This window comes from Euleptes europaea, chromosome 18 (genome assembly GCF_029931775.1).
Source record: "Euleptes europaea isolate rEulEur1 chromosome 18, rEulEur1.hap1, whole genome shotgun sequence".
NCBI lineage: Eukaryota > Metazoa > Chordata > Lepidosauria > Squamata > Sphaerodactylidae > Euleptes > Euleptes europaea.
In genome coordinates this window covers 9,371,057-9,389,849 of record NC_079329.1, presented here as the reverse complement: position 1 = coordinate 9,389,849, position 18,793 = coordinate 9,371,057, and the positions used below count along the sequence as shown (strand labels likewise).

Genomic DNA, 18,793 nt, shown 5'->3' with positions numbered 1-18,793 from the left:
AAGACTTTCTATTCCTTGGCTCCATCATCAGCCAAAAGGGAGACTGCAGCCAAGAAATTAGAAGGAGATTGAGATTGGGAAGGGCAGCAATGAAGGAGCTAGAAAAGATTCTGAAGTGTAAGGATGTGTCATTGGCCACCAAGATTAAGTTAATTCATGCCATCGTATTCCCTATTACGATGTATGGGGGTGAAAGCTGGACGTTGAAGAAAGCTGATAGGAAGAAAGTAGATTCCTTTGAAATGTGGTGTTGGAGGAGAGTGTTACGGATATCCTGGACCACCAAAGAAACAAATCAGTGGGTTCTAGATCAAATCAAGCCTGAACTGACCCTAGAAGCTAAAATGACTAAACTGAGGCTGTCGTACTTTAGTCACATTATGAGAAGACAAGAGTCACTAGAAAAGACAGTCATGCTAGGAAAAGTGGAGGGCACCAGGAAAAGAGGAAGACCCAACAAGAGATGGATTGATTCTATAAAGGAAGCCACAGCCCTCAATTTGCAAGACCTGAGCAAGGCTGTCAAAGACAGGACATTTTGGAGGACGTTGATTCATAGGGTCGCCATGAGTTGGAACACACACAGAGAGAGATGGTATGGGCTGCATGCTTGTTCTGCACTCCAACCCTGCACAATCTGTATTTTGTAAGAGACCAGAGATGCTAAGTCTGTAGTACCATCTTATCCAAAGGGGATGGACTCTGAAACGCTGCTCTGAACTTCCCACCAGTCAAGGGAATGGAAAATGCTCCCAATGATTCTGACACAGCCCCAGTGTGTGCGTGTAAAGTGCCATCAAGTCGCAGCCCACTTATGGCAAACCAGTAAGGATTTCAAGACAGTCCAAGTACATACGGGGGGGGGGGGAGAGAAAGTTGCTTTGGACTTTTACCAAGATAAGCATCGTTCATCTCTTTAGTGGAGCTGGTCACGTTGATAAAGTCTGGACTGCTGCTGCTGCCGTATAGGAAAAGCCCTCCGGACCAGTCGTAGGCTCCTACTGCCCCCAACACAAAACCATCCTAAAACAATCACAAGAGGTGGAAAAGCACCCGCAGAGGGCATTGCATAAACAAAAATGTGGGGGGGACCCCAAAATGTACATTGCAATTGATGGCAAAACACATCTGTGGCACTTGGGTAATTTCCTCTTTTGCAGGGGAGGGGCAAGCACTGCACCCCCACACCCTAATCATAGCTGGAGAAATTTCTGGTACTATTTCCAAATAACATTTACAGTGAGGGAAAAAAGTATTTGATCCCCTGCTAAATTTACCCGTTTGCCCTCTGACGAAGAAATGACCGGTCCATAATTTTAATGGTAGGTTTATTGTAGCTGTGAGAGACAGAATAACAACAGGAAAAACCCCAGAAACCCAGAAGACAAAAGTCAGAGATTGATGTGCATTATAATGAGTAAAATGAGTGCATTATAATGATTGGGATATCAATCTCCATTCCAACAGACAGATATTTCACTATTTCAGTCCAGAACGTTATAGCTCTCTCACACTTCCATCACATATGAATGAAGTCTGCTTGTTTTTTATCGCAGTACCAGCAACTATAGTTCATTGATTTGCAGATTTTACTTATTCTAACTGGAGTTAAATGCCACATATATACCATCTTAATTAGATTTTCTCTTATTTGCAAGCTAACTGAGAAATCCAATCCCTTTGAAAAAAAATATTCTCATTCTTGATCGCTCAATGGTTTTCTAAATAAATATCCCCATTTGTCCCTATAGCCTAATGTTGAATTTAAATTTTCTTTTACTAAAATTGCATATATTTTTGAAGTTGAAACTTTATCTTGAAGCATTAATTTCTCAAACTCAGATTTTTCTCTAATTTCAGTTAATTCTTTTTCTTTTAAATTATTCCAATACTTTTTCATTTGCAAATATTCTATAAAGGTTTAACTTCTTTCTTATCCAAATTTTTTTCTAGAGGTTCTAAATTATTATTATTTTTAATCCAATAATGATAATCATTCTGTTTATCAGTCTTTATTCTGCGAGGAGTTGGAATTCTGGATTCTCGGCTAAGATGTTCCAAAGGAAGGAAGACAGTGGGGAAATATCTGGGGTTAGTTTCTCTCTTAATACATCCCATTGTTCCATCAAAGTCAGTATTGTCTACTCAGACCAGCAGTGGCTCTCCAGGGTCTCAGGCAAAGGTCTTTCCCATCACCTACTTGCCTGATCCCTTTAACTGAAGATGCTGGGGATTGAACCTGGGACCTTCTGCATGCCAAGCTGATGCTCTACCACTGAGCCACGGCCCCCAATCACTACTTAATTTTAGGCTGGTGGGACTCAGTCCCTCCCTGGGTCTCGAACAGGAGCCCTAGGGGTAGGGTTGCCAGGTGCCCGGTGGTGGTGGGCAAACCCCTGGCAATTCGCCCCTTTGCCCACTGACCATCTGCGGGTCGGCGGGCAAACATGCACACGCACGTACACACCACACGCACGTCACTTCCAGTTTACAACTGGAAGTGCCGCCTTGCGAGGGGCCTTATATCACTCAAACTCTTAGTTTGAGTGGTAAAGGGCCGCTTTACCACTCAAACTAAGAGGTATGGGGCCCCTTGCGAGGCGGCACTTCTGGTTGTAAACCAGAAGCGACACACATGTGCGTTGGAGTGCATGCGCAATCCCGACCTCACCCCATAGCCTCCCGCTGGAGGAGAGGGGGGACCTGGCAGCCCTACCTAGGGGTGTCATGGCAGAGATTCCCCCAAGCTCATGCCAAGGAAGGGATAGATGGCCGTCACAAGGGATTATACAGACTCCAGGGGACTATGTCCATCACTGGCCAAGATGACTAAAGGGCACCTCTGTAGCCTGAGGCAGTAAACCTCTGAATAGCAATGCTAGGAGACAACATTAGGAGAAGCCCTCAGCCTCTATGCCCTAGTGTTCACCCTCCAGAATAACTGGCTGGCCACCGTGCGAGGCAGGATGCTAGACTGGGTGGAGCACTTTGTCTCACCCCGTGGGGCACCTCTTATATAGGGTTACCAACCTCCAGGTACTGGCAGGGGATCTCCTGCTATTACAACTGATCTCCAGCCGATAGAGAGCAGTTCACCTGGAGAAAATGGCCGCTTTGGCCATTGGACTCTATGGCATTGAAGTCTCTCCCCTCCCCAAACCCCGCCCTCCTCAGGTTCCGCCCCAAAAACCTCCCGCCAGTTGCAAAGAGGGACCTGGCAACCCTACTCTTATATCCTAAACATTATAAGGGAATTGTGGGAAGACAAGATGAGCCCGAAGGGATCCCTCTCAACCCTGGACTGGCCTGGCCAAATCCCGCGACAATCTCCATACTGTATACAAACCTCACGGGGATTCAGTGCCCCTCTTCCTCACAAAGCATCTCAAACACCAAAGTCCCTTGTTTGCCAGTTTATGTGAAGGGAGTCCAGTCTATCAGTATTATGTCCCTCCCCTGAGAATCACAGTTGGGATGGGAACCAAGGGACCCTAAATGTTTTCACTGGCCCTTCAACAGTCTAAGGGGGTTACCGCACTTTGTATTCCCAGGGATGTATTAAGAGTTTGAAAATGTTATAAAAAGCATCGCTTTAAAAGGATTTTTGGATACTACGGCTAATAAATGGTTGGAAGATGTCTTCACAGCTAAAGGGGCCAAACAAAGTGTGAACAGTATTTTTTATAACGTTTTCAAACTCTTAATACATCCCTGGGAATACATAGAAAGTGCGAACAGTATTTTTTATAACGTTTTCAAACTCTTAATACATCGCTGGGAATACAAGTGCGGTAACCCCCTAAATCTAGCTTGTTGGGGAGGGGGGAAACACCCAAGAGGTATCAGCCTGCAGAAAACGTAGCCTGGGGGTGGGTGGGCAGGAAGCACTTACAGAGGTCACCAAGGCACTGAATCCCTCCTGGGACATCTCCAGCTGGAAGGAGCTGCTGCTTTGGACCGCTGTCCCTGCAAGGAGGAGGGTGGAAGGAAAGAGACTGTCAAGTGTCCGAGGCTCTTGAGTGTAGTAGTGACTGGTGGGAGCATAGAATGGGCACCTGACTGGTCTGAGAGCTGGCATGGTGTAGTGGTTAAGGGCGGCAGCCTCTGATCTGGAGAACCGGGTTCGATGCCCCGCTCCTCCACACGAAGCCTGCTGGGTGACCTTGGGCCAGGCACGGTTCTCTCTGAACTCTCTCTTTTATTTGATATTAGGACTGTTAGTAACAATTGTGGATTCGTCAGTATTGGTCTATTATTTGGGCACATTGAGGCATAAAAGCTTGGTAAAGACATGCAGTGAATACTATTCTGAACCTTGTGCCTATCACCACACCAGTAGTGTGGCAAGGAGAGCTAACGCTCCTAGGAATGTTGAGTGATTCACCCAATCTCAATAATCCTTATGTTCTGATTTGTCTTCAGAGTATGACTCCAAATGGGTAAATCCCACAAAGGCTTGAACTTAATCGTCCCCCAAGGACTTCTGCGATAGAGCTGAGATCCTGAGTCTTTATTGCCAGTTGCTCATGATGCATGCTGAAGACGGTGTGCTTAAACTAATAGTCACGAACATGGTTTGAGAGGAAAGAGAAAGCTTATGTCAAGCCCAATTGAACTAAATTGAGACATATAGGCAGAATCTTTGCATCACCAGCAGCAGAAGGAAACTGCGTGTACGCTCTCAGCCCTACCTACCTGACAAGGTGTCTGTTGTGGGGAGGGGAAGGTGATTGTAAGCTGGTTTGAGACTCCTTTCGGTAGAGAAAAGCAGGGCATAAAAACCAACTCTTCTTCTTCAGCAACTGGCTATGCTTAGTGACCTAAGGGTGAAGCCTGATGGACGGAGTAGGAAGGGATTAATACTAAAAGTTCTCAAGACTTGAAGAAACCAACCTGCTCCCTTGATTCTTGCTCCTGACCCTCAGATTTTACTTCTCTCCCTGGAGACCATAAGCCCTAAGATCCCAAGGGAAACCCAGAGAGTTGGCTGGTACAAACTGCTTTCCGGTGTCAAGCAGAGCTAACAGGGTGGGTACGTGTTCCAAAGAGGCTACAGTTGGCATGCTGATACACAGCAAGGTAGAAGCCCAGTCCTGCTCCCCCTTATGGGAGAAAACAAAAGGAAAATGGGACTGAGCTCTGGTTCATTAGTTTGCTTGTTTGTTTATCTATTTAATTCATTTATGCCTTGCCTTTCTACCCAATGCGGACCCAAAGCAGCTTACATCATTCTCCATTTTCTCCTCACAACAATCCTGTGAGGTAGGTTAGGCTGAGAGTGGGCAGCTGGCCCAAGTGCACCCAGTGAGCTTCCATGGCATGAGTGGGGATTTGAACCTGGGTCTCCCAGGTACTAGTTCAGCACCCTGAACCACTGCACCACACTAGTCTATTTTGAAATTTGAGCACGACTTGTATTCATTCATTTATTTATTTTCTATCTCACACTGTAGGATTTCTGTTGGAAATCAAATCTGCTGGATCCAGGATAATTGTAAAACGCAAAATAAATCATAGTACCGTGAGGAAGGCTGACAATTCTCAAACATCTACAAAAACACAGATTTTTAAACTTCCAACATGTTTTCCTCACAGATCCCTCCCTCTACAGAACTCATCCCTGAAGTGAAAGAAAATGGCAAAGGAAGGAAATCTGTAGGCAGGTGGATAGGAGCATAAATCAGATGAAATCGGGAGGGGAAGGGGAGAGAGAAACCTTGTTTCTCCCCTCCTTCCCCATCTCTGCCCACACATAACATAACATGACATGATAGAAACACTCATGTCAGCTGTCCTGCATGTGTGAATTCTCTCCTTTACTTTGATGGTCTGTAAAATGTGGACTGGAGGGAGCTCCAGATATGAGCCCCTATCTGTCAACTGCGGGTCCAGGCCACGGATCTTCATCTCTACGCCCGCCTCCCTCAGCAGCAGCATTTGTTAGATTTGGTACCTTCGATGGCGAAAATTTTATCCTGAAGTTTGTTCTCGATGTCCCTTAGGGCGTTAAAGTTGCTAACCGGGAAAACATGCTCTGAACTGGGCAGAGAGGCAATGTCCTTGAGCTCTTGTCTGGCATTATCATGACTGAAAGCGCTTCCAACCTTGGTGGAATGAGAAGTAAAGGACAAGGGTAGGGGCATGAAGCAGGGAACAAAAGATATCAGATGCAATCAAAACCAAGGGTTTAACACCACTTCATCCCACCCTGTTGCCAACCTCCAGGTAGGGCCTGTTCACCCAGAATTACAACCGGTCTCCAGAATACAGAGATGAGTTCCCTTGGAGGAAATGGCAGCTTTGGCTCTATGGCATCACATCCTTGCTGAGTGCCTTCCCTCCCAAAACTCTGTCCTGCCCGGAATCTGCCCCCAAATTTCAGACATGTCCCAACCTGGAGTTGGCAACCCTACATTTGGCTGAAAATAAGTACGTTTTGAATCTGAAGTCATGAGTGATTTTATTAGAAGCCTTTTTGTTTGTTTCTTTTTAAATATTAAAGCTAAATTCCACACATGCTTGATTCTGCTTTAAAGGAGGATGGATGAGCCATTTGCCACAGCTTTCAGGACCTTCCATTAATTTGTCTCCCCTAATTTCTTTATCAGTGATGTTCACTTGAGTACTGATGACACACTGTAACAAAATAATCTTGATGTGATTGCATGTATGACTGCATCAACATTCTTTTCAGGAAGTATTTTGCTGATGCTCACATGCACTCTTGTGCATTGGTTTAACACCACACCAGAGGAATGGCAATGCAATCCTATGTGCAATCACAGTAAGATTGCTTTTATGTGCTGTTTTAGCAAAGCAGCATTAGTAAAACACAAAACCAAAAAATTCTAGATGTAATCGAACATAGGTTTGCACTGTTTTGCAGTGCATGGCTTTGGTTCCACTTTGGAAACAAGACAAGGTAATTCAGGACCCCCAAGATCTGGGGGGGAATTCAGGAAAGAATGTGCAAGCATTCCTCAGATTTCTTGCTTAGTGTCCTCACCCCAATGGCATAGCGGATTATGCCAGCGCTCTCGGCCTCTGGTATCACTTGCCAGTACTGCAGGCGATCTCCTGTTTTCTGTCCATCTGTTATCACTATCAAAATTTTTGTGGCTCCTGGGCGGGAACCTTTGTGCGGCTGAAAGAGCTCACGCCTAGAAAAAAAATGCCAGGGAGAGAGAAAGTGCCGTTCAGTTCCTTTTTAGAAATAAAGCAATGATCAATGCTTAACTGAATATTAAGGAGCATGACATACCAATTAAAGCAGAGTCATGGAAAATTGGGAAACGTAAACACAGAGAAAGCAAAGAAAATAATTATGAAATGCATTTAAGTTATTAATGGCAAATAACTGTTGCTCTACTCCAACTATTGAGCCCCGTGGCGCAGAGTGGTAAGCTGCAGTACTGCAGTCCAAGCTCTGCTCACGACCGGAGTTCGATCCTGACGGAAGTCGGTTTCAGATAGCCGGCTCAAGGTGGTCTCAGCCTTCCATCCTTCTGAGGTCGGTGAAATGAGTACCCAGCTTGCTGGGAGTAAAGGGAAGATGGCTGGGGAAGGCACTGGCAAACCATCCCGTAAACAAAGTCTGCCTAGGAAACGTCGGGATGTGACATCACCCCATGGGTCAGGAATGACCCGGTGCTTGCACAGGGGACCTTTACCTACTCCAACTAGTTCACTTGCTATAGTGACCCATCGATTTAGTGTCACATGAATTTTAGATCTTAGGTCTCTGGCAGCCATTGGTTTCTTGCATTTTAATGGCAAGTTTGCTTGATTCATCACTGTGACTCGAGGCAACCACGCAGGACTTAACTGAACACCCCTATTAAAGTGGAACTTGTTGAAATTTTTATTGTACTTCGAAATTATTGTTTATGGGAATGTAAGAACACAAACATCTGATTGCTGGTTACAGTTTCATGAGCTATACAAATGCATTTCGAAAACATATAGTTACACAAGCCATAATTTGACCACTGTTGCTAGAAACATAACACAGTGCCACATTTTGAGGGTATTTGACCTTAAAATATGATGTTCAGTCAATCACATTTTTATCTGATCATTCCTCCCTAGACCTCAGGAAGGTGTATGTTTTATTATCCTCCAAACGATCCTGCAAGGTAGGTTAGTCTGGGACCACTCAGAGGTAACCCCGAGTTTCTAGGCAGAGTGGGGATTTGAACCATGGTTTACCCAGTACTGGTCTGACATTCATCACATGTCCCCCTATTGAATACATACCTGTAGGACCACACCAGGGCTGCCTTTATACGGTGACAGTCCTCTGTGCAGTTCTGCAAATGTGGAGGTACTCTCAGCAGCAGCAACAGAGCATCCACACAGGTAATTGTAATGATCAGACTGTTTCCCGCCTCCCTTTCTCAAGCATACTTCCATTAGCCTGCAGCTATTCTGCTAAATCATTTCTCTTTGAGAAGTTGGAAATGGCATGCATAATCATAACAAAGATCTGAAGTAATCGGAGGGGTGAAGAGGGAAACAGCCATGCATAAAAGACCAAAGTCATGCGGATGTTCCAAAAAATACCCAAACCAGAGCAACCCCCTTGTGGAAGCAGCCTGGAATTCTATCAGAGCTGAAAGAGAGAAGAAGGAGGAGGAGAAGGAGAAGAGTTTGTTTTTATACCCCGATTTTCTCTACCTTTAAACCGGCTTACAATCGCCTTCCCTTACCCTCCCCACATCAGACACCTTGTGAGGGAGGTGGGGCTGAGAGAGTTCTGAGAGAACTGTGACTGGCCCAAGGTCACCCAGCAGGCTTCATATGGAGGAGTAGGGAATCAAACCCGGTTCTCCAGATTAGAGCCTGCCACTCTTAACCACTACACCATGCTGTCTAGACAGCGTGTCACCCTTTCTGGGAATGCGATTTACCCACTAGGGACAGGAGATTGCCTGCCTTCAGCTCCCACTGCCCACTGCCATTCTGGTGATGGGGGGGATTGGTAATGCTGCTGGTTGCCCCCCCCCCCATTCCCCCACCCCACCCCCGGCACCTGACAGTTGCCATCCACTGGCTGGTAGCACTATCCTGTACAGAATCTCTTTTTGCACCATACAACAAAAAGCAGTAGAAAAGAGCAAGAGGTGCGGTAGCACCTTAAAGACCGACAAAAATGTCTGGCAAGGAATGAGCTTTTGTGAGCCACAGATACCTGAAGAAGTACCTGAAGAAGTGAGCTGTGGCTCACGAAAACTTATACCCTGCCAGAACTAACACGGCTACCCATCGTGATCTATCTCCATGGAAAGAACAAACAAAGAGGGAATACTTACACCACCTTCTGAATATAGGTAGCTGTGTGAGTTCCCCCACTAAGCTGTCTGACACCTCTAACCAGAGCATCGGGATCTGGGTTGTTCTGGAATTTGCTGAAGCTGAAGTGCTCTGCATAGCGGTTCGAATACTGGGCCAAGGCAAACTGAAACCAAAAGAGGGAGAGGGACACCAAAGGGGAAACAACGACGAGAGAGTGTGGAAACATGGCTGGGACAAAGAATATACAACAACTGTCATACCTAAAGGTTTTTTTTTTTTTTTTACAGTGCTGGTTTTTACTGTTGTTTTGATGTGTTTCGTTTATTATTTTAATGTTATTAATTATGTGATTTTATATGGTTTTATGGTAATTATTTGACAGTTGCCCACCTTGGGTACTTGGCAACCCTATGAGCTAAGAGCAGAAGTCACATCTGAGTCATGGTGATGACCCTATGAATCAACCAAAATGTCCTATCTTTGACAGCCTTGCTCAGATCTTGCAAACTGAGGGTTGTGGCTTTCTTTATTGAGTCAATCCATCTCTTGTTGGGGCTTCCTCTTTTCCTGCTGCCCTCAACTTTTCCTAGCACGATTGTCTTTTCCAGTGATTCTTATCTTCTCATCATGTGATCAAAATACGATAGCCTCAGTTTAGTCATTTTAGCTTCTAGGGTCAGTTCAGGCTTGATTTGATCTATAACCCACTGATTTGTTTTTTTGGCAGTCCACGGTATCCATAACACACTCTCCTCCAACACATTTCAAAGGAATCTACTGGCAACCCTAAACTATTGTAAATATATACATGAATTTACATTAATCAGGGGCAAAATCAATGAACCAAACCTATATATTCTTGGATGGGGGGGGGGGGAAATGCCAGATTTAAATCCTGTGTCAATACTGAATTCTGCAAACTGCCTATGTATATTAAGCAAGTATATTTACATATTTTGAATTACGTATTTTGATTTAGTGCGTTCTGCTAGTCATGGGCGAAGATCCTGAAGAAAGCGTGGATTGGGATGCTAAAATGGTCCTAGGGCCATTCTGTTCAGACTTTGCCAGAGGCAATAAGAATGGTAGCCATAGGCTTGCCTGTGGCGTCTTCCCACACTGCTGCCCAGAAGAGGTGCTGGATGAGAAGAAGAGTTGGTTTTTATATGCCGACTTTCTCTATGATTTAAGGAAGAATCAAACCGGCTTACAATTGCCTTCCCTTCCCCTCCCCACAACAGATACCCTGTGAGGTAGGTGGGGCTGAGAGAGCTCGAAGAGAGCTGTGACTGGCCCAAGGTCACTAAGCAGGCTTCATGTGTAGGAGTGGGGAAACCAACCCGGTTCACCAGATTAGTGTCCGCCACTCACATGGAAGAGTGGGGAATCAAACCCTGTTCTCCAGATTAGAGTCCATCGCTCCAAACCACCGCTCTTAACCACTGCACCATGCTGATGAGCATACTGTTTCATCAATGGCTGGTAGTATTGCCAAATCTGTGAGGAAATTCCAGGAGATTTGGGGTTGGAGCCTGGAGAGGGTGGGGTTTGGGGAGGGGAGGGACCTCAGCTAGGTATAATGCCATAGGGTTACACCCTCCAAAGCAGCCATATTCTCCAGGGGAACTGATCTCTGTCATGTGGAGATCAGTTGTAATTCCGGGACATCTCCAGGCTCCACTTGGAGCCGGTTGGCAATCTTATTGGCTGCGTCTGAGCTGACCAGCTCTGCAAGGCTACCAACACTGCTGGGCCTTGGCTTGGCTTGTTGCAGGACACCAACAGCCCACCAGGATAACAGTCTGCTGGTAAACTTCCCATAAGTCAAAAGGCCAATCCCAATCACCCTAATTGGTAGGACAGCCAACAGAAGGTTGCTTAATGACTGTGGTTGGTGCACAGGGACAAATGGAAAGACATGGTCCTTCAAATATGTAGGTCCCAGGTTGCGAGGGACTTCAAAGGTCATAACCAGCATAGTCTTGCAGTGTTCCAGACTATAAGGACGGAGCCTTTAAATCTATGTCAGCTCTGGGTATTCAGAGTTGGGATTTTTGGCCTCAGAAGCGTAGAACTAGTGGTGAGGAGCCTTCTCCAGACACAAGAGGCCCTTGAGAAGAAACAACTCTATAGATCCCACCCATGATCGCTCCATCCTGTAACCCACCTGATTTCGCCATCCTAGCGTTACCTGTGTGTTGGAGGTGAGTAAGCGTTTCATGACTTCAGAAATGAACGTCTTCATCTGTCTGAAATCATCGGGCTCAATGCTTCCTGAGCCATCTATCAGAAGAACTATGTCGTTGGCTCGTTTTGGACATTCTAGAGGACAGAATGTTCATTAGTGGGGGGAAAGGCTGTTGAGACGCAGGCGACTTATGACAACCCCATAGGGTTTCCAAGGAAACGGACGAATAGAAGTGGTTTGCCATTGCCTTCCTCTGCATAGCAACCCTGGACCACCTTGGTGGCCTCCCATCGAAATACTAACCAGGCCAACCTTGTTTAGTTTCTGAGATCTGATGAGATCAGGCTAGCCTGGGCTATCCAGATCAGGGCAAAATGCCCATGGCAGGGGGGAAACCAGAGCCCATGTAACATCACAGGATCTTGATATACAACAAGGGTAAACGATTTCCCTCAGCTTTTCAATGTGTGCTTGAGGTGGGCATATGATGGCCTCTTTGCAGGCCCCTACTTCCCATTGCAATCAGTCCCTCCTGACTATACAGGGCTAGGATTGTGTGGTAAGCCGCAAGAACCCTATATACACAAACCTGGGGAGTATGAATTCAGTGAGACTTGCATAAAGGCACAACCCACTGGGAAGTTTGTAGGCGTAGAGTTGCCAACCTCCAGGTGAGGCCTAGCATTCTCCATAGGGTTGTCCACCTCCAGGTACTACCTGGAGAACTCCTGCTATTACAACTGGTTTCCAGCCGATAGAGATCAGTTCACCTGGAGAAAATTGCAATTGGAGTCTGTGGCATTGAGGTCCCTCCCCTCCCCAAACCCCGCCCTCCTCAGGCTCCGCCCCAAAAGCCTCCCACCAGTGGCAAAGAGGGACCTGGCAACCCTAGTTCTCCAGTAATTACAACTGACCTCCAGTAATTACAACTGACCTCCAGTAATTACAACTGACCAGATTACAGAGGTCACTTCCTGTGATGAAAATGGCTCTTTTGGAGGGTGGACTGTATAACACCACATCCCTGCTGAGTTCCCCTCCCCTCCCCAACCCCCCGCCCAGACTTTACTCACAAAATCGCCAGGTATTCCCCAACCCGGAACTGGCAACCCTATCTCTATCCCATACTCCCATCTTCCCAGCCCATAGGTAGTCCGGGGCGTCTGTCTTTTTATTTCATTCCTCCTTTGAATCCTGGTCCTACCTGGCAGAGTGGCAGGGAAGTGCTGCGTCTGCCTCAGGTTCCCATCCAGAAGAAAGCAATAGCTTTTAAGATACACGTTTCGCCCACAGGTCTGATGCACTGTGGGACCGCACACCTGTGTAACCAAAGAGCGGTGGTTAGCAGTGGGTAGTTAGGCCTTTTTTTGTTTTTGTTTTGGTAAACCGCTTTGGGCCCACTTGATGGGGGCAGGTTGTTCATAAATATATTTAAATAGATTAAAAAATGACCTCAACGGTCTTGTGGTTCAGCCGTATCCACAACCCTCACTCTCTTGGCCCTGAAAGCCTTAGTCACTAATCCCCGCCTGCTAATTATTCCGGTAAATCGGTTTAGGGGTGCCAACCTCCAGGCATTAGCTTGAATATCTCCTGCTATTACAACTGATCTCCAGCCGATAGAGATCAGTTCACCTGGAGAAAATGGCTGCTTTAGCAATTGGACTCTATGGCATTGAAGTCCCTCCCAAACCCCACACTCCTCAGGCTCCACCCCAAAAACCTCCCACCAGTGGCGAAGAGGGACCTAGTAACCCTACATCTATTGTCCAGAGGTGGGCTATGCAGTCCTCAGGATGTCTCAGGAAGTGAAATGAGGGCCTGATGGGGAAGAGTCAGTTGAAGAAGGAGAGTTGGTTTTTATATGCCGGCTTTCTCTACCACTGAAGGAAGAATCAAACTTTTGTTTTGTTTTGTTTTTTATGCATATTTGAATTGACTCATTACAAAAGATATATAGATACTGAGCCTGTGCTGTTGTTTTCCTAAACTAGTGTTTGTACAGCATAAGTTTTATTTCTTTAGCCTCCAGTTTGTGGCTAGAGATCTCCTGCTATTACAACTGACCTCCAGGCGACAGAGATCAGTTCCCCTGGAGAAAATGGGCGCTTTGGCCATTGATCTCTACAGCATTAAAGTCCCTCCTCTCTCCAAACCTCACTCTCCTCAGGCTCCGCCCCCAAAATCTCCAGTTATTTCCCAGACCAGAACTGGCAACCCTACCTAGGGTTATTATCAACCTCCAGTTGGGGCCTGGACTTCTTCCAGAATTACAACTGATCTCCAGACAACATAGATCAGTTCCCCTGGAGAAAATAGCAACTTTGTAGTCCACACTCTGTGGGTGTTGCTTACCAAAAACCTGGATTCCCAGGCAGAAAGAGACAAACCAAGAGACATGTTCACAGCATCGGTAGGACCTGAAAGGAGGAGAAAGCATATTCTACTCAAAACTCAATATTTATTAATTTACTACATTTATAGTCCACCTTTCCAGTTGAAATTCAACATTTGACAATTAAAGATAATGCAATTGGAGCACTATAGTACATACATTCAAAATTAGAGATCAGTACACTGAAAACAATGTACTATCTACAATGAAAAAGCATAATGCATGCATCAACCGTTGAAACAAAACAGGATTACAAAACAAAAGGAGCAGAGGTGGTTTGGCATTGCCTGACAGCAACCCTGGACTTCTTGTTGATCTCCCACCCAAATTCTAACCTTGGCCAATCCTGCTTAGTTTCCAAAGTCTGGTAAGCTTTGGCTAGTTCGGACTATTCAGAGGAAAGAACCCACTCACGTTCTATCCCAGTTCTAACCCCCAAGCTGTCTCCAGCTCTCATCACTAGAGATTCACACCCCCAGCATCTGACTCTTAATTAGGGTTGCCAATTTCCAGGTACTCAGCACAGGAGCAAATAAGTATCACAAAGTGCAAATGTTTATATAAATTGCTACAAATTATAACATGGAGTCACAACTAACCACATACTAAATATAACAATCACAAGTAACTATCCTACTATCTACAATATAACAACAACTGAGCTGAAACAAACCAGACAAAGGATTCAGTATCTAAGTAAGTCCTTGATATCACTCTCAGTCCTCAAAGGGAACATCTGAAACATTATTACAAAGCTTGAAGAGGATGCAAGAATTTCCCTTTGAGGATTGAGAGAGATATCAAGGACTTACTTAGGGCGAAAACGCATGGTCACTTTATCCTCCTTTAATCCCTGTTTTAGCCAGGATCGAACGCACATTAGGCGAAACGCATGTGTTCGATCTTGGCTGAATCCTGATTGAAACAGGGATTAAAGGAGGATAAAGCGACCATGCGTTTTTGCCCTAAGATACTGAATCCTTTGTCTGGTTTGTTTCAGCTCAGTTGTTGTTATGTTGTATATAGTAGGATAGTTTGCTGTGATTGTTATGTGATTGTTAGTTGTATTCGTAGCAATTTATATAAACATTTGCACTTTGTGATACTTATTCGCTCCTGTGCTGATTTCCAAACCCTACGGTACACGCCCAATGGTGTCTTTGTTTTTTTCCAATCTCCAGGTACTAGCTGGAGATCTCCTGCTATTACAACTGATCTCTGGCCTGGAGAATTGGACTCTATGGCATTGAAGTCCCGCCCCTCCCCACACCCCGCGCTCCTCAGGCTCCACCCCAAAAACCTCCCACCAGTGGCAAAGAGGGACCTGGCAACCCTACTCTTAATGCCCATAGTCTAAGAACATAAAAACATAAGAAAGGCCCCGCTGGATCAGACCAAGGCCCATCAAGTCCAGCAGTCTGTTCACACAGCGGCCAACCAGGTGCTTCCAGGAAGCCCACAAACAAACAAGTCTAACTTGCCAGCTGTCCTGTTGTCCAGCTGCCTGGCATCAAGGGCAAGTTTTTGCTTTTGTTTAGCGTGGTTACAGACTCTCAGGATACACTGGTACCCCAGGTATAAGCAGCAAAACCCAGCTCCTTTCCTCTGTTTGCAGCTTCCCAGGCAAGCAGCTCTCACGCAATTGTATACTTACGTTGTACAGGAACCTCCTCGCATCTGCCTGTTTTGCTTGGTGTCTGCTGGCATTTATAGATTTTACCCATTTCATTCACATCCCCCCTCTGGAGTGGGGCACCGACAAGCACCCTGCAAGAGTGAGAATACATGACATCAGTCTAAGAATACATGACATCAATCTCTTGTGTTGGCATGAGGCCGGAGTCCCCAATCTTTTTGAGCTTGCAGGCACATTTGCAATTTTAATACAGTGTAGTGGGCGCAGCCACAAAACGGCTGCTATAAGAGGCAGGGCCAGCCATGAAATGTCTGCCACAGCTTTCCTTCAGTCACACAGCAAAGATCTTTATGCTGTAGAGGCAGCTGCTGCTGAAGCAACATTAAAAAAAAATCCGCACAATCACATCTCCAAGGGCCACCTGCAAAAGCCCCTCTTGGCCCCATCCACTTTCTAAAAAACATTTGGTGGGCACAAGGAAAGGTGTTGGTGTGTACCATGGCGCCCATGAGTAGCATGTTGGGGTCCCTTGGCATAAGGGGACAGGACGATAAGAGCCAGATGACCCCACATGTGGATCTAAAGTGGCAGCAGGCATAACTTACCCTCCATTGGCTCCTCTTCCAAACTGTGCTACAGTCTGCCCAAAACCTTCTGCTGCTTCCTGGAAGATGATTGGGCGTTCTGTGTCTATGCTGAATCCATGGCAGGTCATCAGCACTGCAGAGGGTAAAGCTTGTTCAGACGCAGCAAAAGGGAAGGGGCCTCAAAGAGGACCAAAGACTTTGGCAGCCACTAGGCCTAGGGTTGCCAGCTCTGGGTTGGAAAATACCTGGAGATTTTTGGAGGCAGAGCCTGGGGTGAAGTTTGGGGAGGGGAAGGATTTCAATGCCGTAGAGTCAATTTTCTCCAGGTGATTGATCTCAATCGGCTGGAGATCAGTTGTAATAGCAGGAGATCTCCAGCTAGTACCTGGAGGTTGGCAACCCTACCCGCATGGCAATGAGAAATTCAAGAGGAGAGCAGTGCATGTTCAATATCTCGCCGCAGTCGAATTATGAAAGGTAGAGAGGCTCTTTTAGGGAAAGTGATGGCAACTCTGCCTTCAACAGGCCTTCTTAGAGCTGGCAGAGTCCAGCCTCCTCAGCCCAGTAAGGGAAAACCAAGACCTATTGAATTTCTGCCTGTCATGAATCTCTAAAAGTCACAGCGGCTCATGCAGAAAATGAGCTTGGTATCCCCCAAGGGACCAGGGTGATGCGAAAGAGGTCAGAAAGCAGTTGCAAAAAAAGGGGCTCGGGATGCTCGCAGCATCCACTAACCACAATGCAGTTCCAGAAATAACAGCCATGTCTGCTCTGCACAAGCTGGCTAGGCCTCAGCTTGTGCATCCGTCTAACTACAGTATATCTACTATCAGTGTCAAACCCACAACTAATAGGTGTCACCGCTTCCCTTCCTACCATTTCCTTCAGGGCAAATGGTGAAATATACAGAGGCAACCAAAGAAGGAGTAACAGCGAGAGAGGAAATTACTAAGGTTGCATGAAGGGCGAACCGCTTCCGGCCACACCGTTTGAAGGCTGGAAGATGAGTGGCGGAAACAGAGGGTGGAATGAAAGGGATGTCCATCGCTTTATGGCCACCCCATGGACATTTTTCTGCAGAATCTGAATAAATGTGGGGTTTGTCTCACACGTTCAGGTGTACATGCATTGACGGTAACATGAGAATTTCTCAACACATGTACAGTGAGGGGGAAAAGTATTTGATCCCCTGCTAAATTTGCCCTCTGATGAAGAAATGACCAGTCCTTAATTTTAATGGTAGGTTTGTTGTAGCTGTGAAAGACAGAATAATAACAGGAAAAACTCCAGAAACCCAGAAGACAAAAGTCAGAGATTGATGTGCATTATGAGTGAAATAAGTATTTGATCCCCCATCAACCAGCCAGATCCTAACCCTAACCCAAACCCTCAACCTCCCTCGGTCTGGGGCTCCATGCAAGATCTCATCTCGTGGAGTTGCAATGATCATGAGAACAGTGATGAAGCAGCCCAGAACTACACGGGGGGAACTTGTCAATGATCTCAGGGCAGCTGGGACCATAGACACCATGAAAACAGTTGGAAACACACTACGCTGTGAAGGACTGAGATCATGCAGAGCCCGCAAGGTCCCCTTGCTCAAGACAGCACATGTACAGGCCTGTCTGCAGTTTGCCAATGCACATCTGAATGACCCAGAGGAGAACTGGGTGATTCATAATGTCAAATCCTATGCTCATCAGATCAAGCAAGTAAAATACACTATTTCACGGACTATAAATGGAGCAATTATATGAAAAAAATGAAACCTATATTTAGATGGGATTTCCCACCCTTTATGACATTCCATTTCCTCCAAATTAGAAATAAGAGGCATCCACTTCTTCAGAAAGTGAGATAACTTTGAATCTGAATATTGTTTCTTGAGGTTATTCTTTTAAAGTTTTTTTTTTCCTGTGTCTTGCAAACACTTCCGCTCTGCTTTGTGAGTGCCTTTCTTGTGGGCTCTTTATTCAAAGCAGCATGTCCTGAGATGATAATTCTGGGTGGGGAACTGTGTTAGTCGGTCACAGCAAAATAGAACGGGAGTCCATCGGCACCTTAAAGGCTAAACTTTTATCCCTGCCTAAACATTGGTGAGTCAGAGTTCACTTTGCGTGACTCATAAAAGTTTGGGTGTCTGAAGTGCTGTGAAGTCCCAGGTCACCTATGGCAACCCCATTGGGGTTTTTAAGGCAAGAGACATTCAGAGGTGGTTTGCCATTGCCTGCCTCTGCATAGCAACCCTGGACTTCCTTGGTGGTCTCCCATCCAAGTACAAACCAGGGCTGACCCTGCTTGGCTTCTGCGATCTGATAAGGTAGGACTACCCTGGGGCTTCCAGGTCAGGACCATGAAAGTTTAGGCTGGAACAAATGTTGTTACTCTCTAAAGTGCCACCAGACTCCTGTTTTATTATACTCCAAAGTAGCTGCAGGTTGGGAGGGGGAAGGATCAGTCTTTCACCCCACATCATTTTCCAAATTAGCCCTGTAAGGGGGGGAAACATGCAGTTTTATGATTCCTCTATAGTAACTATGAGGTGAATGAGAAAACTGTATGGAGCAAGGGTAAGCTGTGCTGTCCCAGCTTTGGTGCCCTCATGACAAGCCTCCCACCCATCGTGGCTACTTTTAAGCCTAAAAATATCTCAGGTGGGGTGAAATTAATTTAAATTTCTTAGTGATACTGTC

At 45.9% G+C, this 18,793-nt stretch overlaps 1 protein-coding gene across 1 annotated transcript in view; it reads right to left on the bottom strand.

Annotated features, from left to right (window-relative positions):
- LOC130490392 (integrin alpha-X-like) overlaps positions 1 to 18,793 on the bottom strand; it is a 39,932-nt gene that overhangs the window by 20,046 nt on the left and 1,093 nt on the right. Inside the window, exons 2-9 of the mRNA XM_056864218.1 lie at positions 16,119 to 16,233; positions 15,532 to 15,644; positions 11,486 to 11,616; positions 9,312 to 9,457; positions 7,007 to 7,160; positions 5,954 to 6,104; positions 3,893 to 3,966; positions 894 to 1,023 (exon numbers count right to left, since the gene is read on the bottom strand). Coding sequence (XP_056720196.1) covers positions 894 to 1,023; positions 3,893 to 3,966; positions 5,954 to 6,104; positions 7,007 to 7,160; positions 9,312 to 9,457; positions 11,486 to 11,616; positions 15,532 to 15,644; positions 16,119 to 16,233 — 1,014 coding nt within the window. The remainder of the gene's footprint in view (positions 1 to 893; positions 1,024 to 3,892; positions 3,967 to 5,953; positions 6,105 to 7,006; positions 7,161 to 9,311; positions 9,458 to 11,485; positions 11,617 to 15,531; positions 15,645 to 16,118; positions 16,234 to 18,793) is intronic.